This window comes from Strix aluco, chromosome 1 (genome assembly GCF_031877795.1).
Source record: "Strix aluco isolate bStrAlu1 chromosome 1, bStrAlu1.hap1, whole genome shotgun sequence".
In the NCBI taxonomy this organism is placed as follows: domain Eukaryota; kingdom Metazoa; phylum Chordata; class Aves; order Strigiformes; family Strigidae; genus Strix; species Strix aluco.
In genome coordinates, this window is record NC_133931.1 from 116,797,247 (window position 1) to 116,821,113 (window position 23,867).

The following is a 23,867-nucleotide window of genomic DNA, read 5'->3' on the forward strand; positions in this document are numbered from 1 at the left end:
AGCAAGTCTAAAAAAGTCTTAAGAAATATTGCTAGGACTGTTATGCCCGATACTAAGATCTAATGATCTTGCAAACATTCCATGTTTCTGAACCACATTAACAGTGACACACACGTTAACAGCAATTTCTATATATAACACTACACCATTCTGTCCTCTGTATCCAAATTTTTTTGTAGCACTCAAAAAATATGGTGACAGATGCTAGTGAAGCACTGTCTTAAAATGGATAACCACATCAAGCACTTCCCCTAAGACAAAATACTAAGTTACTGTAATTTTCAAATTTATATCTTACACAAAAAGACACAAGTCCTTTTATATGCTGTTTTCAATGCACATTAGCTGACCTGGAAGCCCTGACTGACCCTTAACTACAGAGCTGTTACTGCAAGCGTAACATCTTGAAGTTTATGATTAATTTACCTGCTCATACACATCCAAGTGTGAATCGTCTGGAATGATATGTGGGCTGACAGACATCCCACCTGTTTTTAGTTCCATTTTCTGGGCTTGTTCCCTGTAATCAAGCGCTCCACATCCCATCCTGCAAAAAACAAGATATTTATTTCCATTTTCAGTATACGCCAAACCCAAGATCCATATGGCATTTGCAAAGTAGACTGTTTAGGCCATACTAATTTAGCAGCTAAACAATCTGGGGCATTATCAAGCAGACATAATACTTCACACCTTACAAAAGCTTCACACCAAGCTTTTCAATTAAAGGATCCTGTTAATCCAAAATGGTGCGTTAAAAAGTCTGCTTTATGTACAGGCTTGCTGCCAACATTCATATGTGGAACTACATTAATAACATCACATAAGCTCTTATCACCAATAAAAAGAATAGATTCCTCCCAGCCCAGGTCACTTGTTCTGCTCTGTGCCACTCCTTCCCCTATGAAGAGGTCAATGTTTCTGTGACCACACGGTGAAATTAGACCAAAAATCTACCCAAGTGAAAACTTTAATTTCTGCTAGGCTATTTTTCAATCTGTTCAGGGAATGCTTGTGCTGATGCTGGGGAACAAGGCAGAGACTGATGAAGAAGAGGAAAGGAGTTGGCAGCTCTGTGGGGAAGAGGGAAGACCATTGTTTCTGCAGGACACCGACTTACCAGCATTTCCCTTCTATATTAAGAACAGATGCTGAAATTATTAAAAGCAGTATTATTTCAGTAAGCTGTATTACAGCCTGTTGCTTCAGCTTCTAAGAAAGTAAACCTCTCACTTTGTAATGACGTTGCAGAAAAGCGGCACATATGGTTTGAGCTCCTCGGGAAGCGTGTTCAAGCTGGAAACAGCTCTGAAATAAACCACCCCATTGGTTGGCTGAGCACAGTACTGGACAGGAATTTCATCAGCTAGGGATAAAAAAAACAAAAGCAAAGAACAACCAACAGCTTCCTACTACAACACATAGAAACAAAATAATTTCTTAGAAGATCTTCCCATTAAGAGTTATTTTCTGTTGGCACTTGAGCCACTTCTTGTTTAAACTTTGCACATTGCAGTAAATGCTGAACTGAAGGGGTTTTATTGTTTCTGTCCATGGTAAGGTAATGGATACCTGGAGAATTTTAAGAGAGAATTCTGTTGACAGAGGTCATATTTTAGAGTTAACATTTAAATAAATGAATGGTTATCTGCTGTTCAGGAACAAGCCAAGAAGTTTTTCTCCCTTATTTTTTGCCTTCATCATCTCAAAAGTTGAGGAAAGCACATTCCTGCACTGTACAGTCTCTCTAAGATCAGGCATTAGAAGGTACACATTAGAATTTTCACAAAAATCAGGTCATTTTAGCATCAAAATTCTACAGTACTCGACAGCTGCTGGCAATTTTTGCAGGAAAGTGTCTATCAGAAATATACTACAGAGCCGTATTACCTGCAAGATTTTGACAGAACTGTAACAAAACTGATATCTACAATTCCTTGTTTTCTATCAATCCATGGGGTTGCCACTGGCAAAGCAGGGAGAAACTTGCACTGAAGTTATGAAGAGTGACAATTTTTTTTTTCCCCATGACTCCTGTATGTTATATTCTGTAAAAAATGGGTAGGGAGGGAGAGTAGTAAGGAAGGCTTGCTGCATAAGCTGCCAGTAGTGCTGCACACTGGCTAAGTCTTTGGCAAGTGGGGAGATTGCTCAAGAGCAGCGGAGCATGCTGGCTGCAGGGCTGGGCAGGCAGAGAGTAGGCAGGTGACAGGGAAACTCGCCTCAGTAGCCCTACTGCCAGACTCCTGGGAAGGGCGGGAGGCTGGTTTGAGCTGAGAACAGTCCCACATCGCCCCTCAGAGGCAATGGCAAGAAATATCTGCAGATCCACTGCAAACCATCTACTGAAGAGGTGGTGGAGCAGAGGAAAAGGACTGTAACTATGGGCAACAAGGAGTGAGCATGTATGCTTTGCAAAGAGCAAAAAGGAGCAACAGGTGTGCCAGCAGCTAGGTAACACTCCAACAGTGCTGCTTTTGTGAGGATGAAATAGTGGTTACACTAACCTGCGAGTGTTGTCTCCAGCACAGTGAATGGGATTTTGGGCTCAATGTCGGACACCTGTAGAGCTGGGAGACAAGAGGTATCCTGAGGTTTGCTCTGAAGAGCCATTAATTCCAAACCTAGTAAGGAGAACAGAATACCAGTTTGTCATTTTCAGCTTTTAGGGAAAGTGCTGTCAAAACCTACTGAGGTGATGCAGATTAGAAAAACTCAAGAGTTTGAAGTTTAGAATTTTCTATCAACAATTCTTTCAAATATTTTACTGAAACAAATTCTGCAGATTATCACATTGCAACAGCAAACCAAACACTCCATATTTGCGAATTCTCCTTCCAATCCCCCCTTCACATCCTGTTTACAGTAACATGCAATTCAAAGCACGAAGAAGTGACATCTGCCAGCCTGTCCTGTCACCCAGCTCTGCGAACACCAACTCAGGCAACCCAGACCCTGCAGGTAAGAAGCTTCTTTCCAACATATTCCCCCCAGTTCTTACTGAAGTGCTCTGTCAGTACACAGATGCAGCTAAACTGTTGTGTTTACATTTCTGCCTTTCAGATTCTAGCTGGTCACCTCTAAGTACTCTCCAATTTATCTTTGTAAGTACAAAGTCTCATCTGATTTTTCGCTCCACTATTCCCTGCCTAGTACCAAAGCTTCAGAAGATTAACGCCACTTTTTTGGCGGATTTCTGTGACTAGATCACTGTTTTCACAAAATTACAAAACTGACAAGGGTTTCCAAATTTCCAAGTTATCGCCCAGAGTAAGTTAAACCCAACATTATTTTTATAGTTGGCTTTTTAAGTAGAAAAGATAAGAAATAAAATTACAAAATGTAAATTTTATAGGAGCATGGAGAAGACCTCACATGCTCAAAATAAACTGCTTGAAGGTAAATGGTGGAATTCATCTTGTACTTGGTGCAAGTTAACATGGGAAAGACAAAGCAATATTTTAAAACAATTTCCTTTCATCTGCCCTACTGGAGACACTGATCATTCTGTTTTTGAGTGTTAAAACTAATGCAGTATACAACTCATACATTGTAGTGTAGACACTATACTGCATTGCCCCATAACACATACACATGCACTTCCAACAAAAAAATCATCCCTTTCAGAGCAAACACTGGAGAGTGCCTGAGAATTTATGATATTCTACAGAACACCATCTAAAAAACTGGCTGTGTTTTTAAGCAGTTACTCAAATAAAAATATGAAAAAACACGTTAACCTTTTTCAAAGATTTGGGTTTTTTCTTCTTCAGAAAGAGCATTGACCTTTTTTCCCAGCTTTTCTGCTTCCATTTTTGCTTGTTTATCATGGTAGTCTTCCTCTGGACTCATTGACAGAGTCAATCTATGTGGATTATCCTGCAGAAATATATACCAAAACAAAGCATTATTAATTTTGAGAGCAACTTCCTCCTAGTTTGCCTCAGATTATTGCTTCATCAGCAGGAGATAAAAACAGTCTGTGCATCATTTGGCTTGCATATTATCAAAAGTATCACAAACACGCAATCTGAACTCTTCATTTCATACAGAACAGTCTGATACAAGGGTGGGGAAGAAAAGCAGCTTCCCACAAGAACAAGCATGAACAACCTTCTGTGAAATTTTAGTGTAGAGTCAGAATCCCTCAACAGCACACAGTAGTCATTAGTCTAATTAAATCAAGGTTAAACAACTGTACATAACACTATAGAGCTGCATGCCACAAGTTTTATCTGAAGAATGTTCTAAGGTAGGGAAACTGGTTAAATGCAGGAGGGTTTCATTAAACACCTCTTTCAACCTGCCCAAGCTTGAATGCACAGAGATCACATATGATGTAAAATGTGCATGCCTTATCCTGCTCAGAAATGCTTTATATCAGCCTTGCTGCCAGAGAACTCCATGCATTACACAAGTGTCACAACTGCTGTTGTGACACAACTGCGCTGTTGTGTCACGACTGCTCTTTGTTTATACCAGACTGTGGAATTTTAATAATAAAATTACTCAAGCAGCTTCCATTTTATATAATACTGGGAGGCCAGTCAAAAGACAGTGACCTCAAAAATTGACTGTTTCAAAGCAGGAGTCAAACAGCAACATCTGTCACTGACAGACACTGCCAATAATTTGGGACAATGTAAATCAGATTCTGTTTTATGAGTTTATCTCCTCTGTGCTTATGTGGAAAGACTATGGAAACCTGACTGACTACAGAGTGGAAGAGGGAAATGCAAAATTAACCAAGCATAGTAAAATGGACAGGATGAACAGCATTCTCTCCCTTGCTCCTGGCCTTCCTGCTTTATTAGCCTCCAGGCACAGTGTATAACAGTGCACAATCTTCTGATATAAGAACATCCTACTATTCTCATTACTTCCTACTGAGTCATGTTTTTGCTTTAGCCCCCTCAGCAGAACTGCATAGTAAAGAACATTCTCAAAAATACTGCACCTGTGTTTCTTCCCTACAAAAGCCAAAACCTTAACAGCTCCCTACGAGTTCCAAACACTAAAAACGCCTTTAGGAAAACAGATTTCAACTGATGCTGCTGTCTCTTGTTGCCTTTGAGTACATGAAAACCAGCATTTACTCACTATTAAATCAGGTTGACAGTCACCTGTAATAGATCTGCCCTTCAAAACAACTTGAACAATTTGACTGGAAAAAAACCAAAAATCCTCCAACAAAACACCCACCACAAAAAAACCAAAAATCCAAACCCACTTTTGCACTGCTGTCACCAGATTTTTTTTCTTTCCGGCATTAGCTAATTCAGGGTTTCAGAACTACTTAATGTTATAATGCCTTTACTGCTTTTATTTCTTCAAGAACTCCAGTAGAACACATGAAGAGGAAAAAATAAAAAGAGCAGAGAGCAACTGGCACTGACAGCAAAATTCAGACACCAGTTCAGTAAACATGAGGAGCACCAGAATGATCTTACTTATAACCAAAGTCTTTTCAAGGAAAAAGAGATACATCTTGCTATGCCAACACTAAGGAACACATAATTAGCTCTATAATTCTCTGTTCACATCTGAGCTTCTTGTTAGGAAACACCCATGTGCCCTTCTATACCATCAGGCATCACAATTCAGTAAAACATTAGTGTTTTATCAATGTTCTAATATGTGTGTTTCCAAATGTCCAACCAATTTTTTCGATTTTGAAAAGTTTTCACTTCAACCATTTAAAATTAACATGCTTCAGTCAAAAGTGCTGCTGTTCATCTACACCTAAAAATAGGCAGTATGGTTATAAAAAAAAATTAGCCTTCAGTTTAAATTTAAATTTAAAAATTAATACCGAAGATATTTTTCTATAAGTTTGCCTACCTTAAAATATGTTTTAACTTTTTCCTGAAGAAATGTAGGATTTTCTTTAAGGCACTGCCTAAACCGAGAGACCTTATCTGCAATCTTCAGAAGCTCCACTGGATCCCCATCTTGATTCCAGCAGGAGGCTATATACTGAATGGGAAAGAATAATCAGGTAAGGAGGACAATCCATCTGCATTTCTATAACTGACAGCATCTGTGCTCCAAAACCACTTTATCATTTATATTTGAATAGCAGACATATAATGAGTAGTTCTAATATATTTGGAGGGAAAAAAAAAAGCTGAAATATTTGTTCAGAGTAAGACTATTCAGTCATCATCTGTCCTCTGTTGTCTCTGTTCTCTCCTCTAATTTTATCATACCAAACCACCTTTTTTTTTTTGCACAGGCATGTATATCTGCATTCTGGAAATCTGTTGTAATATACTTTCCTCCCTCCCGTTTAAAATAAATTCCTTTTCAGCCCAAGAAAGAAGGAAAAAAGAAACAGACTGTAGAGAAAAATAGTACATAAATATTATAGTCTACCCATCTGTTGTATCAGTCAGATGAAAGGATTGATAATAAGGTAACTCAAACATTTACCATAGATGGAACTTTGGACAAAGAAAATACTAAATAAGCATAAATATCCCCAGGATATTTCTTTTGGAAGGATTTTTATTCTAGTTTTATTCTCTAATTTGAGTCTAAGTCTACTCAAATTGTTATTAAAAGTTCTTCAAATACACCACAGGGCAAGATATCAAAACTTTCTCCATTTGTAACCTGTGTGAATGGGGAAAAAAATGAAACAAAGTAAATATGAAAGAAAAAGCATATACAAAATAAACACATTGCAACTGTCAAAACCACCTTCTCTTTTCTTACCTCTTCAATTACTAGCAGGTATCATAAGCCTTCCAGACTTTTTCAGTAATATATATTATGATCTATTCTGTGGAAATTCCCTAAAGTGTTTTAAAGAATAGTATTGTTTAGAATATGCTCAAGTAATTCTTTTGAAATAAAGGCAGTCATTCCTTATTTGAGGCTTTCGTGGGGTCATTACAACTCAGTGCTGGTTCTCAGTAAGCAACCTAAAACTTTAGCCATATATCCAAGAGCACTGTCCAAACGCTTCTTCAACACAGTATTACAGAATTGTCTAGGTTGGAAAAGACCTTGAAGATCATCTAGTCCAACCATCAACCCAACATTAACAGTTCCCAACTACACCATATCCCTAAGTGCTATGTCGACTCTACTCTTAAACACCTCCAGGGATGGGGACTCCACCACCTCCCTGGGCAGCCCATTCCAACACCTAACAACCCGTTCTGTAAAGAAATACTTCCTAATATCCAGTCTAAACCTTCCCTGGTGCAACTTGAGGACATTCCCTCTTGTTCTGTCACTTGTTACTTCGTTAAAGAGACTCATCCCCAACTCTCTGCAACCTCCTTTCAGGTAGTTGTAGAGGATGATGAGGTCTCCCCTCAGCCTCCTCTTCTCCAGACTAAACACCCCCAGTTCCCTCAGCCACTCCTCGTACGACACGTGCTCCAGACCCTTCACCAGCTTCGTTGCCCTTCTCTGGACACGCTCGAGTAATTCAATGTCCTTTTTGTAGTGAGGGGCCCAAAACTGAACACAGTAATCGAGGTGCGGCCTCACCAGTGCCGAGTACAGGGGCAAGATCACTTCCCTGTCCCTGCTGGCCATGTTATTTCTGATGCAAGTCATGACACCAGTGGCCTTCTTGGCCACCTGGGCACACTGCTGGCTCATGTTCAGCCAGCTGTCAATCAAGGGGCCCAGGTCCCTCTCTGACTGGCAGCTCTCCAGCCACTCCTCCCCAAGCCTGTAGTGCTGCTGGGGGTTGTTGTGGCCCAAGTGCAGCACCTGGCATTTGGCCTTATTGAAACTCCTACAGTTGGCCTTAGCCCATCGCTCCAGCCTGTCCAGGTCTCTCTGCAGAGCCTCCCTACCCTCGAGCAGATCAACACTCCCACCCAACTTGGTGTCATCTGCAAACTTAGTGAGGGTGCACTCGATCCCCTCGTCTAGATCATCAATAAAGATGTTAAACAGGAGTGGCCCCAAAACCAAGCCCTGGGGGACACCACTCGTGACCGGCCACCAACTGGATTTAACTCCGTTCACCACAACTCTGGGCCCGGCCATCCAGACAGATTTTACCCAGCAAAGCGTGTGCCCATCCAAGCCATGAGCAGCCAGTTTCGCCAGAGAATGCTGTGGGAAAGAGTGTCAAAGGCCTTACTGAAGTCAAGGTAAACAACATCCACAGCCTTTCCCTCCTCCAATAAGCAGGTCGCCCTGTCGTAGAAGGAGATCAGGTTTGTCAAGCAGGATCTGCCTTTCATAAACCCATGCTGACTGGGCCTGATCATCTGGTTGTCCCGCATGTGCTGTATGATGATACTCAGGATGAGCTGCTCTATCAGCTTCCCGGGCACCGATGTCAAGCTGACAGGCCTGTAATTCCCCAGATCATCCTTCCGACCCTTCTTACAGATGGGCATCACATCGGCCAATTTCCAATCTGTCGGGACCTCCCCAGTCAGCCAGGACTGCTGGTAAATGATGGATAGCGGCTTGGCGAGCACCCCAGCCAGCTCCTTCAGCACCTTTGGGTGTATCCCATCTGGTCCCATAGACTTGTGTGTGTCTATGTGATGCAGCAGGTCACTGACTGTCTCCTCCTGAAATGCCGGGGGGTCGTTCTCCCAGTCTCTGTCTTCTGGCTGAGGAGGCCGGATTCCCTCAATACAGCTAGTCTTGCTATTAAACACTGACAGGCTTGGGGCATGACCACTTCCTTGGTGTCATGGTTTAACCCTGGCCGGCAGCTCAGCCTCACCCAGCCGCTCTCTCAGTCTCCTCACAGTGGGACACAGGGCTGGGCGGGGGGGAGCCGGGGGGGGGGGGGGGGGCGGGGAGTGGAAATCAGAAGAGTAGAAGTGAGAAGCCTGTGTTGAGATAAAGACAGTTTAATAGGTAAAGCAGAAGCCATGCACGCAAGCAGAGCAAAACAAGGAATTCATTCACGGCTTCCCATGGGCAGGCAGGTGTTCAGCCATCTCCAGGAAAGCAGGGCTCCATCATGCGTAACAGTTACTTGGGAAGACAAACGCCATCACTCATATCGTCCCCCCCTTCCTTCTTCTTCCCTCAACTTTATACACTGAGCACGACACCGTACAATACAGGATATCCCTTTGGTCAGCTGGGGTCAGCTGTCCCGGCTGTGTCCCCTCCCAACTCCCCGTGCACCCCCAGCCTCCTCACTGATGGGGTGGGTCAGAAGCAGAAAAGGCCTTGACCCTGTGTAAGCACTGCTCAGCAGTAACTACAACAGCCCTGTGCTATCAATGCTGTTTTCAGCACAAATCCACAACATAGACCCATACCAGCTACTGTGAAGAGATTTAACTCTATCCCAGCCAAAACCAATACACTTGGGGACCCTGTCCCAGTGCTTGACCACCCTCTCTGTGAAGATCTTTTTTCTAATATCCAATCTATACTTCCCTGACACAGCTCAAAGCCACTTCCTTGTGTCCTCTTACCAGACATGAGAGACAAGAGATCAGTACCTCCTGCTCTGCTCTCCACCACGAGGGAGTTGTAGACAGCAATGAGGTCACCCAGAACTTAAATCTATCAAGATGTCTCTATAAGGCCTCTTTACCCTCGAGGGAATCAACAATAACTCCTAATTCGGTATCATCAGCAAACGTACTTACTGTGTACTCAACTTCTGTGTTCAGGTCACTGATAAAAACATTCAAGAGAATTGGCCCTACAATTGAGCCCTGGGGAACACCACTTGTGACTGGCCACCAGTCAGATGTTAACCCATTTACTAAAACTCTTTAAGCCCCACTCTTCAGCCAGTGGTTCACCTATTGTCACGTGTTTTCAGTAAATACATCACACAGAAGAAAGTCCTTCTAATTGTAAATCTAGCACAGCACTGGAATACAGCATGGAAGCCAAAGAATTCTTACGACGTGACATTTAAGATTACACAGGCTGTCATCTGCGATAGCCAACATGGCTTCACAAAAGGCAAATCGTGCCTGACTAATCTGCTGGCATTCTACAATGGAGTGACTGCGCTGGTAGATAAGGGAAGAGAAACTGATGTCACCTATCTTGACTTCTGTAAGACTTTTGACACAGTCCCACACAAAAACCTTGTCAGTAAATTGGAGAGATACAGGTTTGATGGATGGACTATTCAGTGGATAAGGAATTGGCTGGACAGCTGCATGCAAACGGTTGTATTCAATGGCTCAACATCCAAACAGGGATCAGTCACAAGTGGCATCTGTCCCTCAGGGGTCCACATTGGGACTGATACTGTTCAATACCTTTATTAATGACACAGATAGTGGGATCGAGTGCACGCTCAGCAAGTTTGCAGATGACACCTGTTGTGGTGGTGCAGCTGATACACTTGAAGGAAGGGATGCCATCCAGAGGGATCATGACAGGCTTGAGAAGTGGGCCCATGTGAACCTTATCAAGTTCAACAAGGCCAAGTGCAAGGTCCTGCACCTGGCCTGCGGCAATGACAAGTAATCAGCAATGTCTGGGTGATGAATGGTTTGAAAGGAGCCCTGCAGAGAAGCGCTTGGGCATATTGGTAGATGAAAAATTGGGTGTGAGGCCGCAATCTGATCTTGCAGTCTAGAAAGCTAATCAAATCCTGGGCTGCATAAAAAGAAGCATGGTCAGCACATTGAGAGAGGCTATTCTCCTCCTCTACTCCACTCTCATGAAACCCCACCTGAAGCACTGCATCCAGCTCTGGGGCCCACAGTACAAGACAGACATTGACCTGTTAGAGCAGACCCAGAGGAAAGCCATAACAGTGATCAGAGGGCTGGAACACCTCCCCTGTGAAGAAAGTCTGAGAGAGTTGGGGTTGTTCAGCCGGGAGAAGACAAGGCTCCGGGGAGACCTTATTGTGGCCTTTCAATATATGAAGGCCTTTCAATATATGAAGAGAGAGACTTTCTACCATGGCCTTACTGACAGGACAAGGGACAACAGTTTTAAAATGAAAGAGGACAGATTTAGATTGGACATAAGAAAGAAATTCTTTACAGTAATGGTGATGAGACACTGGCACAGGTTGCCCAGAGAGGTTGTGGATGCCCACTCCCTGGAAATGTTCAAGGCCAGGTTGGACAGGGCTTTAAGCAATTTGATCCAGTGAAAGATGGCCCTGCCCATGACAGGGGGTTTGAAACTAGATGATCTTTAAGGTCCCTTCCAGTCCAAACCATTCTACGATTACTTCAGTTATAACTAGGGTCCCTTTCAGGCCCTCTTCAAGATCAACTTCTAAAACATGACCTCAGGGAAAAGAACTGAAATATCACCCTCCTCTACGGGAGTATTAACACTAAATGCTGCATGACTGGTCTTTAAAAGCAAGAATTGTTTAGGAATTGTTCTAGAATTAAGTCCTAGCAGTTCAATCAACTTCAAGGCCTAAAAATGGTGAAAGATAAAGTACATGTGTAAATATTTCATCAGACAGAATTACTCACACAATCTGAAAACATGCTAGAAAGTACTGGCTGTCAAAGTCAGGCACATTTTGCCAGATCATGCTATGAAACATGACAGGCAATTAGATATCCACAATTTTTCTGTTTCACTGTATAGCAATCTGATTTAAAACAGCTCTTGGTTGTGCTCTCCCGTTTACAAGGCTCATCAATCCAGGGCTCTGCTTCCTTTGTATGCCTAAGGAATAAACTCCTGTTCATGCTAAAGATACAACACTTGAGAGACAGATCACAAAAGAGCTGCAGCAACTTCAGCTGCTTAGCAGAGTAGAAAAAACCAGGATACTAGAGAAAGTGGCAGCAGGAGGCCCTGATTTCCAAACTGACTGCAAATACTGCAGCTAACTCATTCCCAAATTTACGACAACTTGCAGACTTCTCAAAGACACCACATTCTGCTGTGAAACATATTTTCCATAACAGCTTTGTATCAGAATTTTGATATGGCTTTGGTATCAAAATTTGAGGCCAAAGATAGAATTAGTGTATATTTTCACTTGTGAATCTTCAAATTAAATTACAACAGTACAACCCTAAATTCCACAAAAAAGCACAGTCCGTCTATTTGATTTTTAAAAATACATAGGCATCTAGCCAAAACATACAGTTCCAAGAGCCAGTACAGCATGCCTCTCTTACAGAAGTAATCAGTGCTACTGCAATCAAAGCTACTATTCAGGCAAAGACAACAGTCTCACTGCCTGATTAGGTCATACAGTGTGGAGTCCAGCAGTAGTTTGAAGCCTACTGGAAAGAAAGAAGAAAGATGTACAGAAGATGACAAAGGAAAAGCCCTTAAATGAAAAGTTTTATGTATCAAGAGCCTGCAAAGTGACCACAAATTTCATAAACATGTAAACAGTAAATTTCTTACCCATTCCTAAAAAAACAGCACACACAGGCACACATAGAGACTTACAGATGTCAGTGCAAGTCCAAAACTTGTAGACTGATGCTTCAGCTGGATTTCAATTTTGTGAAGTAGAGCTTCAATCCTATCTTCCTCAAATCCTTTCCTTTGGGAAGGGGTGATGAGAGAAGGAAATCATATCCATTAACACTAATCACTTTAAGTGAAGTTATGAAAATGAATTATAACATTGATAAAGGAAGCATTACAACATAACGTCTTCCACACTGAATAAAAATTGATATGAAACAATCTTATCATGCTGTGTCATTTAGTGAAACTGCATTAATATCATTAAATTGCTGAAGGTTATGCTGATGAATATGCTGCAATAGAGGAAGTAGCAGATACAAGTTTTAAGAGTATTGAACAGTATTACTGCTTCTTTGGTGCATTTATTTTAATCTAACTGATTTTTTAAGGCGTGCTATTATACATATACCTGTATTATTACATGCCTATGTATTATGTTATTAATATCTAATTGTAAAAGACTATGAAAGAACAGTACTCTCAAAAGTTTAGCATTACTCACACAATAACTTCATCAACTGTTCTAGCAATTATCTGTTTCACAGTATCAATGTCTCTTTCAGCAATACCCTGTAGACCAACACTGAAATAAGCTTCTCTTGTTGAGCCATTAAACCTAGAATAAAACATATTCAACTCAGTGACAAGTACTAGAACTTAAGCATTAAACCTGCCAGCAAAGGCAGAAGGGTAAAAACACCCAGCATTTTCACATACACACACAGGGGATTTTAAAAACTACACAGAAAGAAAAATAATTACCAAAGAGGCAAGAAATGGAACTTAAAAGCATTTTTTTGTTCAATTTCAGTAGTAGTAGCCACTGATAAGAAAACATATGGCGTATGATATTAGAGAAAGAAAAACAATTGCAGAAGAAAAGCTGGCCTTTTCTGTTCATCTTCCCATTCACCTCTAAGTACCTTCTTTTTTAAGGTGAACATTTTAGCTGTTTGTAACACCAAACATACATTCTACTTAAGCAGGTGAATGGAATGCTACTTTTAAATTTGTACTTTTAAAGCAGTATTTGTAAAGTAACTAGTGAAGTGTTCCATGTTTGTTGCAATTATTTTCATTAGCACTTCAAAAAAAAAGATAATTTTGCCCAAGCTGTCAGTCAGGGTTAATCATAAGAACCCATCTTTAGAGAGACAAATGGACACTTGCAGAAATACAGAACACCTAGCAGTTTGAACCAAACCCAACAAACAAAAACCAGTAGGTGCTCATTGCCTCCAAACATCCACTATTCCATGTCTAAAAACCATAGAAGAAATTCAATGGCAGACTCAGGTGTTGAATTCCGGAATACTGATCTCTGAACTCAAACTCACTCATCTAGACTGATTCATCAGCACAGTCACTAAGCAAATTAAAGCCAACCCACTCTATGGTTCAACACCATGCTAATATAGTCAACCTGGAAAAAGCTCAGCTGACAAAACATACAACCAAATCACTACTTCAGTGTCTAAAGACGGATATTAAGATGTCTGCATGGCACTGGCATGCATGACAGAGGACTCACAGGAAGCCCATGACTGTAGAGACAGTTCAAGCCAGGCAGAATACTCTAAGACATTAAAATCATAGATTAGTATATTAAGGTTTCCCACTCAAACATCTGAGACAGTCAGTGGAGACAAAGGCATGATTTTTGTCATCGTCAAGTCTAAAAATCAGTCAGATGAATCATGCCCTGAGAGCGCTTCTTTCTTTCCGACAATAAAGGCAAATTATGATGAGCAGCTGAGCCTGTAGTTAGGTGAAGCCAGTCCACCCACCCTTAGTCTGCAGGACAGAGTAGACTCAGAAAACTGGCTGCAAGAGCTACAGTTTGAGTAAGCCCTTTTGGTACTGAGGTGATGGCAAGTTAATGGCACCGAATTGCCCAAAAGCACATTTGTGTGAAACCTACCTACTACTAAATCACAGATTTAAAGCAAAAAAAGCAAAGGTAACACAGTACAGAGAAGAGCTAGCAAACTTTTCTGAATAATACTAAATGGCCAAGATGAAAACTCCAAGTAAATTAGGGCACTGAAGCCATACCATATTTTTATCTACCCATTTTTCTTGTTCATAAGCTTTAAACAGTACAACACTGTTTAAACTAAAACAGCTTCTACCAAATTATTTTGACGAGCCAAAAATTACAGTTGAGAATGCTTTACAGTTTATCAGTAGAAACTCTTAAGATGTTTTAATAGTGAAATAGGATTATTCTGTAAATTGCCTGTATGAGAGATGACTTCTCCCAACTTAATAGCAGATTGTAACTTTTCTAATATTGGTTATAGTGATGAAATATAAGTTGCAACACTTACCCAACATCAGGAGAAAAATCTGTACCAACACCAGACTCAATTAAGGCTTTGTAGAAAGGAGAATTCGGCCCATCAACCAACAGTGAAGACAACAGGCTTAGTGTGAACGTTTCAAAAGTGTCTGTAATACTGAAGAAAAATTAATAGATCTTAAAAACCATCAAGCTACAAATATGTGACACCCAGCATCACTGAGTTAATTTCAGAATAATTACTTCCACAAAACAATGTAGAGGGAGCAAGGGAGAAATAATTGTCAGTTATGAACACTGCATCAAACCTTAGGGAACTAAGAGGGTTCTGCACCTTACACTTGTTACAACTAGCAGCAAAGCAAGTTAAATTAGGCTGCAATAAAGTTAGTAGTAGGGTCATACAGAAAAGCTTGCACATGGCAGGAAACTGAAAGACAGGAAGCCAGTGTTCCCAAAAGTCTAATTCACTGAAGAGCTCTTTAAGATAACAGCTGATTTTCCTTATGTCTATCTGCTAAAGAAAAAGACAGGAAAAATTTTGCTTAGCAATTAAACTTTCATTTACTAAAGCAGGATTTGTCTAGCTTTCCCATGGCATTATTTACCTTAAAGATTACATTTATGAAGAGGGACTGGGGGACATGCAATATGCCTGCATCTTGCTTACAGTTCCAAAATGAGCCTTTGATTGATATACTTACTCTGTCAATAAGTAGCTGACGCTGACAGTTGTCTGCTTGGAGGGATCAGCAGCAAATGAGTCTAAGCCACATGTTACACTGTGTTCTCTCTGTAAAGTATAATAAATACATCTGATGCAGACTAAAGTTAGAGCAGAAGTTACAAATAAATAATTAAAAAAAAATGTATCTTCATAGCATCTTCCTTCCAAAGATTTCAAATAATTTTACAGATACTCAATATTCACGAGTAAATACATAAACACAGGATATCTTGAAAAATGAGTGCTATCTGAATTTTTACAAGTGGAGAACAGAGGAAAGGATCAAGAAAATCTGGCCATAATAACACTCTGAGCTGGGTTTCAAAGAAATGCTTACGCTTCTGGACAAGCCAGGGAGGAAAAGGGGGAGGGGAGAGGGACAGAATGGAAAAAATTACTTTTGACACCAATGTTTGGAAGTTTAGGCACCATTAGAGGGCATATTTCCTGACATTTAGTATCCACCTTTCTATCTGTAGCACAAAATGGTTTCCATTAATAAATGCTTTAGTGCTTCAAATGATGAGGGACTTGAAAACTGGAAATAAGAAAAATAAACAACTGCACACAATCATTACATTACTGAAACTCAAAAGTAAATGTCGTTTTTCCCCACTGTAGCAAAAAATAAAAATAGTTCAGCTCATTTACACACAAACACACAACTAAACAAAAAAGTAACTCCAGAAGGGTGGGCTAAAATACTAACCTGTTCAGTTTCTGCAATTCCAAGATTGGACATGCACTGTTTCTTTTTGTTTGTTTCCTTTTAATATTTTTTTTTTTTTTTTTTTTTACTTACAGGCTTTTCCCAGAGCTTCTGTTTCGGGATGTCAGTATTTGATTCAATTCTCTCAAATTTTATCAATGCTTCCTCATGTATTTGTTTCAAATGTTGCTCCAGTGGAAAATTACCATAAGTGAAAAATCTGCATTTCAAATGAAAGATTGGGATTAAGCATCAGATTTTACATGAAATTTACAGTAACAGCTTTTATTATATTCTGAATTTCATGTGTTTTCCACTGATTCAGTTACATCTAAAATGGAACATGCTTTTTAAGGCCCCTAGGTTAAAGACTCAACAGTTTGCCACATACATAAACCTCACAGATCTCCTGGTAAAATTCCACATTTTTCAACTTCTGTTTCATGCTTCAGGGGCCACAAAAAGCTAGAATTTGTTTAGTTGCAGCAATATACAATACTGCAGAGAAAATACTACTAGTAATTGAAGCCAGAATCCCAATGCTCTAAAGTTTCAGAAGACAGAATTCTTACGGTCCTAACACATAACGTATAAAATATGATGATCCATGTCCCAACTGATCACAGCCGAGTTCTGCAGGTCAGTCTACCAAGCACATTCCTATACCTACAAGAAACACTGCTGACTTCCGCTGGATTAAATATGAGCGCGAGGTATGTCTCAGATAAATCTTATTCCCCAATTAAAACCTAAACACAGGTACAGATACTTGATAAGAAAAACAAAGGATGGTAAATCCATTATCATGACACAAGCTGATGTTCCATAAGTGAATTAATCAAACTAACAGATTGACCACAAAATTGGTACAGAAGAAACGATGATACTATAGATTTCCCTCCACATCACTTTCAAATTGACTTTTAGCTTAAATATCTTATTAGTGCCAACAGAATTAGTACCTGACTTGAATATCCATTATTTAGAACCTGATACAGTAATGTGTGATCCAGGAGCAAATGATCAGCCATTCATTTGTAACTTCTTTTTATATTTTAATCTGTGTTGACTTCAAGGAGGACAGGAACCCCTAGACTCATCTACACTACTTGTATCTTAACTCCCTACCGTTATTGCCAAATACTCATAGTATGTTTCATTTCCCCCCCACCCACCCATATGAGTTCAAGGTAAACATTGGTAAACAAAAATCCCCAAAACAAATCCTCACAATCAAGCAGATAGAAAATCAATCATCTCTCTTTCCTGCCTCCAATTCACCCTTCACTGCGCTTCCTAGAGCAAATTCCTTGCTTCAATGCTGTCCTAGCTGCTGTAGGGCATAGGTTATCTAAGTTGCTAGTCGTGTGAATGGAAACGCTGGTTCTCCCCTCACAAAAATATGAACAGAGTGCTAACACACTATATAAGCTAGAAAAGTTAGTCGCAAATTTCAGATACCTGGAATTGCTTGGATGATAATGTGTGGCATGGAACTGTTTAAGCTGCTCCCATGTAAGATCAGGAATACATAATGGATCTCCACCAGATACTACACCGTAAGTGTGATCAGGAAGGATTTTATTCTGCAAGTGCTGTGCAAATATCCTCTCATTATCTGTCTTAAGAGGAAAACAACACATTTCAGTAAAAGCCATCAAAACACATTTTAAAAATAAAATGTGCTCAATAATAAGACCTCAGAGATCTAACTTACACAAGAACACCCCCTCACATAAGCATTTTGTTCTGTAGTGCCACATACTTTTGTAAAACTAGCTACGTTATCACATCAACTTAAAAGATTATTTAAATTCTATAATAAAATCCATTAACAAGGTGATTTTTATATGTAAACAAATTTTTGACAGACTAACTTTAAGAATAACCATGTAACAGATTGCTGACTTTACTGAGGATTTAAATTTCACAAAGGAGGAATGGAAATCTCTACTGCAACAATGCCACTGATAACCTTCCACTTCACTGTGTATAAGATTTTAAACCAAACAATCACAAAACTTACAAATGCCCCTTTCATTTCATTAAAAACAACTCCTTTGAAGACCAGAGGTGTCTGAGGATCAGCTGGGTTCTCATGTTCTAACCTCCAACCTTCTTGCCTGAAAAAATTAATAACAGGAAGTATTGGGAGTTTGAAGGTTTTGGTTTTATTTTGGTTTGCTTTTTTTTTTTAATTTAAGGTTTGCATACATCTCAGGCTGTCCACATCTTACCAGAAATCTAGTTGCCGCAAACAAGGAAAGAAAGCTGCATCCAAGTACACTGACAAGAGATTCTGAAAATCCTTGGGATTTTGTGTTGAAAATGGATAGAGTGTGTAATCACTAGCTGCATATAAATAAACATAAAAAGATCAGAAATTTAGAAAGTCTAAGATGCATTTTATTTTTAATTTCTCATCCGTATAACTGGAAGAGAAGAAACTCACTAAATGAGATATATTTTTGCTGAGGAATACACAGAAGTTTAACACCACAATTATTTTACCATGAAAACTTTGCTTTTTGCTATATATATATATAAAAATAATTAAATGTATTGTTGCATACTATAAAGATCCAGCTCTATTGGGACTTTGTAACCTCCAAATGAACAAGATCTGTTTTGATGCCTTGCCTTGTTAGTTTTTTAATATCCCACTCACAACATTCACACTTAATAATAATGGCTTTCCAAAGGGAAATTAAGGAGAGCCAACAGACAGCTCTACTGCAATAAAACCACATGCATTTTGAGGATTATTATTTACTTTGGGCTCACCTGTGAATGCATTCATAAAAGTGGACAGAGACCTGTTCAACATTTTAAAGAATGGATCTCTGCAAGGATACTTTTGAGAACCACATAACACTGTGTGCTCGAGAATATGCGGGACCCCCGTGCTGTCCATTGGAGTGGTTCGGAACTGTACACTGCAAGACAGAGCGCACAGAGAGGAACGCAGTTTATTTGTGACGAGAAGTCCACCCACCTCCTGTCTGCAGCTGTGATTTATGGGAACATTATCACTGTCTAGTAATTAACATGACATACAGCATGATGCAGAGTTATTGAGTTCTTAAGACTCTTCAGTGCTCAGCCACCTCTTCCAGAGGGTGTACACTCAGCACCTCTATATCTTGGAGGTAGCACAGAAGTTTTCAGCACATAATTAAACAGATTTCTGTTTTACCTAAAAGGCTCAGGAAAAAACTTCATGGAATGTTACGGAAAAAAGAACTGGTTTACATCTTGCAACTATAGGGCAGTTTATCAGAAAGTCCAGTTTTCAGCTTACCAATACACAAGAGATGATAATAAATTTGAAGTAGTTTAGCGGAGAGCCATAAAGATGGCTGGAGCCATGCCCTGCAAAAAGAGGCTGAGGAAATAGTGCTCATTTAGCCTGGAGAAGGAAAGGCATCAGGAAACTCAACAGCTGCCTTCCGATCCCTACAAGGAGGTTATGATGAAGATGGGTTCTTTGTACAGATACACACGATGGAAGGGTAAGAGACAATGTTCATAAACTGAAGCAAAGGAGGTTCCAACTTCATATTAAAGAAAAAACTCCCCCCACATAGACAATTAAACATTCAGAACAGGTTGCCCAGAAAGGTTGCATAATCTCTGTCTTTGGAAGTTTTTAAGGCCCACCTGGATAAATGTCTGAGGAACCACACCTGACCCTGTTTTGAGCAGCAGACTGAACAACAGACCTCATGACATCTGTTCCAACATGAAAAACTCTAAGGAAATTCTATCCTCTTTGTTATCACAGAAATATCCAGTTAAGAAGCTGAACTACAAGTTAGAAACCACAAGGTGATGCCGAGATGGAATGCGTTATACATATATTAATGTTTTACCTGAACAGATTATTGGAGTCCTCCCGAGCCACATGTAAATACCTGGCTCCTGTACCGTCATGACTAAGCTTCACTGCAGTCAGGAACAGCTCAGGAACAGCTGTCACCTGCATTGGGAGAAAACATCTGTACTACAGTGTGACTGCAACTAGGCCAAATCAATCATGGATGATGTAGCAATGATCAGTTTGTTGATCCTGTATATAATACTGCCATATGCAGTACTTCAGTTCTTTGTCCTATGGGGGGGGGGGGGGGGGGGGGGGCGAAGGGGGAGTAGCCTGCAAATGGAAAATAAAGTTTAAAGAAACAATTAAAATACACTATGACCAAAGAACTATACTCTTCTGGTACATTAAGACATTAAGACCAGAACAATTCGATTAGAAATACAAAGAAAATGCATATATTCAAATGCCAGTGATTAGGTCAGCAAAGAAAAATCAAGGAACCCCGTTCTACCACTACCTCTGTCACTAGCAATCACTTTTTGCAAATTACCTTCACTCTGCCTCTGCCTTTTTCTTTAAAAAAGTGAAAAGAAATTCGACATATTATTTCCATCGCAGGATCTTCACAAAGGCATTAAAAGCAGCTTAGAAGGTAAAATATTACTTGAATGCATTTCACAAAGCAGCATGCAGTATCCGGTGAAGTTCAGTTATCTGTCAGGACTTTTAGAAGACTCAACATCTCTAGCAGTCACACGAACTCCCGTGGTGCGTTATTTACTCCAGAAGAGTTAACTCCCTATAGGAACATGTGTTAATGCTACCTACAGAATTCGGTTGCAGGGAGATAACTACAAGGAACTACTGCATCATTTTTTAACTGACCACCCAAAACATCTATACCAATATTCAGTGTGTAGACTCCCGGCCTCACTTAGGCGCTTTCCAACCAAGGGCAAACGCACCTACACAAACACAGGGGAAGCGTCAGCGAAGGGCGATGCTCACCTGCTTCACAGTGAACCCGTGGACCTGCTCGCCCACCCGGTACCGCAGCGCTCTCTCAGGGGCGGGAACGCTCTTCCACCTCCACGACGTCTGACTCAAAGACCTGAAACAACACCTCCCTTTGAAACAAACGCGACCCCCCGCCCCAGTGCCTCAGCAGCGAGCCAGACACGGCCCCTCACCCCCGCGCCCAGGGACGCCGCCCGCCCCGGGGCCCGCCGGCCTCCAGCCTGGAGCTGCCCCTGGGGCGCGGGGCCTCCCCGCCCGCTCGGGGCCCTCAGTCCCCGCCCGGGGCACGGAGCGACGATCCCCGCCCTTCGGCTGAGCGCGGCCGGGCCGGCTGCAGCGCGGGGCCCGGGGCAGCGGCGGCAGGCGGGCCGCCTCCCGCGCGGAGTGCCGGCAGAGGGGCCGGCGCCGGACTGGCGGGACCCCCGCCCGCTGCCCCCAGCTCCCTCCCCGCCCTCACCGGCCGCGGCTCAGCAGCCCCCCGGCCGCCCGGTAGCGGCTCCACATGGCTCGGCGCCTCGGCAGCGGGACGGGCCGCAGAGCCGGGCCGGCGCAGGCGCCGCGGCCCCCGCCCGCATTGGCGGCGGCGGGAGGCTCCGCCTGCCCTGCCGGAGGCCCGCCCCGCGCTGCGGCGGCCCGGCGGGGAGCGGCGCTGCGGCGGCGGAGCGGGGCCGGGCCGGGCCCTCCCAGCAGGGGGCCGCAGAGCCCCGGGCGACGGGTCGCAGAGCGGGACAGAGGGCCTTGGGGGGAGGGGAAGTCACAGCTCCAAAACATTACACATTTTGGGGAGGATTGACGTTGGGTGGGGTGAGTGTCTTGGAAGTGTCTTTACCTGTTCGGGAAGTTCTCAGGAAAATGAAAAGCTGCGTTGGTGGTGAAGGGACCGACCTTTGAGTAGCGCCCATTGTTTGCTTTTTCAAATTAAAAAAAACCCCACAACACCCGAGATAAATGTGCTTCAAGGACTGCACCTCTCCTTGCTCATGTCTTGCCAATGCATCATAATATTTTTATGCAAAGATTCTGTGAGGAAAATTAACATAGTAAACAGGAATAAGGCGGAAACTAAACCAGGCTTTGATCCTGCACTTCTGTCTGTGCGTGCAGAGCCTTTATCTGCTGCACAAGGCGGTTCACACGGGGCTGGCGCAGTTTAGATAAGCTAGCAGGGACGTAGATGTACTTCTCCCAGGTAGTGCTGTAGCAGGGACCTTGGTGAAGATTCACAGGATGCCGTTGTACCCTGTACAGGAAAGTGCAGGTACATGCCTAGACTTTTACTCTTCCGTTTTGCAAACTAATACGATTTTTAGATAGTACCTTGTAACTGGTTGCACATCGCGTGTTCATGAGGTTTCCCAGAAGGCCATCACCTGTGAAGTACGGCCACCAAATTGCCAGTCCCTCGTTTCTGAACGTAAGAGTGCTGTTATCTATTTAGACATAAGAAGCCTGATGCTGAAAGAGGAGACTGAGTGGGATTTTAAACAAAATCAGAGCGAATAACAGGTGCTTGGCATGTCTCAAGCCACTTGTGTTTAGTTCTCTGGGTATGATGTTACCTGGAAAAATTGGAATTTAAAGTATCCTGGGAATTTTTGACTGTGCCATCTCTGACCTCTTCCCATATCAGACCTCTTCCTCCTCTTTGCTGTCTGGCATGTGGTTGTCTGCCTCCCGCTGCGCCTGTGATCAGTCTCGTTAGGGATTTTACCATCTGTGCCTGACTCAGCCCTTTCCCTGCCCTTCTGCCCTCCCCACCCCTGCTGCCCAGCACACTGCCCTAAAGCACGTCCTCCATCTCCCCGCCAGCTGCATGGCTCCTGTTCTCTCCAGCGCCATTCATTTCCTCTGTTTTTCTCATTTGTGTGTCCCATGTAATTTCCCCATTTCATTAATTTTTGAATTAAATAAAAAAGCCAATAACTTGCTGTAGTTAAAGTCTGGATGTTGTGCATTAACCTATATAACCTGTCACCGATCTTAATTATATTTCTCTTTTTTTTTAAGGCTAGTGAAAAGATCCAGTAACTTCCATGGAAAGCTTAGATGCTGTTTACTAGCGAATGCAATTTGTTTGCTCCCTATTTTCATTATACTTGATTTCCTCCCTGTTTTCTACCATTTCACCTCCAGTGTTTTTTGGCCTTTTTTTCTGTATTTGTTTCAGATTAGATTCAAGTCATGCCACTTTGATAGGAGCTGCTTCCAGTATATGTTTCTTTTCAGTCTGTGCTTCAATGTATGTTTCCAGGAACTATATGTTTCTAACACTATGAAGGACGAGTCCTGATGGGAACTTCTACATTTTTTCAAGCTAAAAACAAACAATGACAGAAATGTATAATAAACAATGGTCTCAAAAGAATAAACAGTTGAAAAGAAGTACTTCTGAGACTCAAATAGAACCATGAGTTTACACTGCATGGTTCAATTTTCAAGTATTTCTATGTATTTTCATATGCTTGCGGTTTATTATTTGTCCCAACAAGGTTAACTTACAGCAATTTTTATTTTAAAAAGCTATACTGTTTTTTCTGTTGACTGTTCAGTTCCTTAGTTTTACTAACAATTTCCTAATTTGACCATAAGCTACTGTCTTTTTTTTACATATTTCTTGTCATCAATGTTTAGTTTGCTTCATGGTTTCTAACATTCATCTTAATGGAACATCAGTCCGGCATTCTGCTGTAGACATTTATTTATTTTTAGTTGATGTTTATATTTGAGGGATGATTTACTGGCTGTCTCTTTTCATATCACTGACATAGCGTTTGACAGGCAACCTTTCACAAACTTAACCAATCTGAGTGGGCAGAGTTTCAAAATACGTCAAACATCACTCCTAAACTTAAATTTAATCACAAAGTGGAAGTCTTTTATACTACCCCTTAGACAACTTTAAAATATCTTT

At 41.4% G+C, this 23,867-nt stretch overlaps 1 protein-coding gene across 2 annotated transcripts in view; it reads right to left on the minus strand.

Annotated features, from left to right (window-relative positions):
* Positions 1-21,537, minus strand: part of PITRM1 (pitrilysin metallopeptidase 1) — a 30,317-nt gene extending 8,780 nt beyond the window's left edge. For both annotated transcript variants that reach the window (XR_012624119.1, XM_074832092.1), the window contains exons 1-17: positions 21,414-21,537; positions 20,948-21,050; positions 19,989-20,095; positions 18,901-19,052; positions 18,354-18,468; positions 18,143-18,239; positions 17,578-17,738; positions 16,210-16,336; positions 15,385-15,473; positions 14,709-14,837; positions 12,881-12,994; positions 12,355-12,451; positions 5,842-5,976; positions 3,741-3,879; positions 2,508-2,624; positions 1,234-1,366; positions 427-547 (exon numbers count right to left, since the gene is read on the minus strand). Coding sequence is in view for 1 of the 2 variants with exons in the window: in XM_074832092.1 (XP_074688193.1) it covers positions 427-547; positions 1,234-1,366; positions 2,508-2,624; positions 3,741-3,879; positions 5,842-5,976; positions 12,355-12,451; positions 12,881-12,994; positions 14,709-14,837; positions 15,385-15,473; positions 16,210-16,336; positions 17,578-17,738; positions 18,143-18,239; positions 18,354-18,468; positions 18,901-19,052; positions 19,989-20,095; positions 20,948-21,050; positions 21,414-21,460 (1,983 nt within the window). In the remaining variant the exon portion in view is untranslated. The remainder of the gene's footprint in view (positions 1-426; positions 548-1,233; positions 1,367-2,507; positions 2,625-3,740; positions 3,880-5,841; positions 5,977-12,354; positions 12,452-12,880; positions 12,995-14,708; positions 14,838-15,384; positions 15,474-16,209; positions 16,337-17,577; positions 17,739-18,142; positions 18,240-18,353; positions 18,469-18,900; positions 19,053-19,988; positions 20,096-20,947; positions 21,051-21,413) is intronic.
* Positions 21,538-23,867: the final 2,330 nt, after the last annotated feature.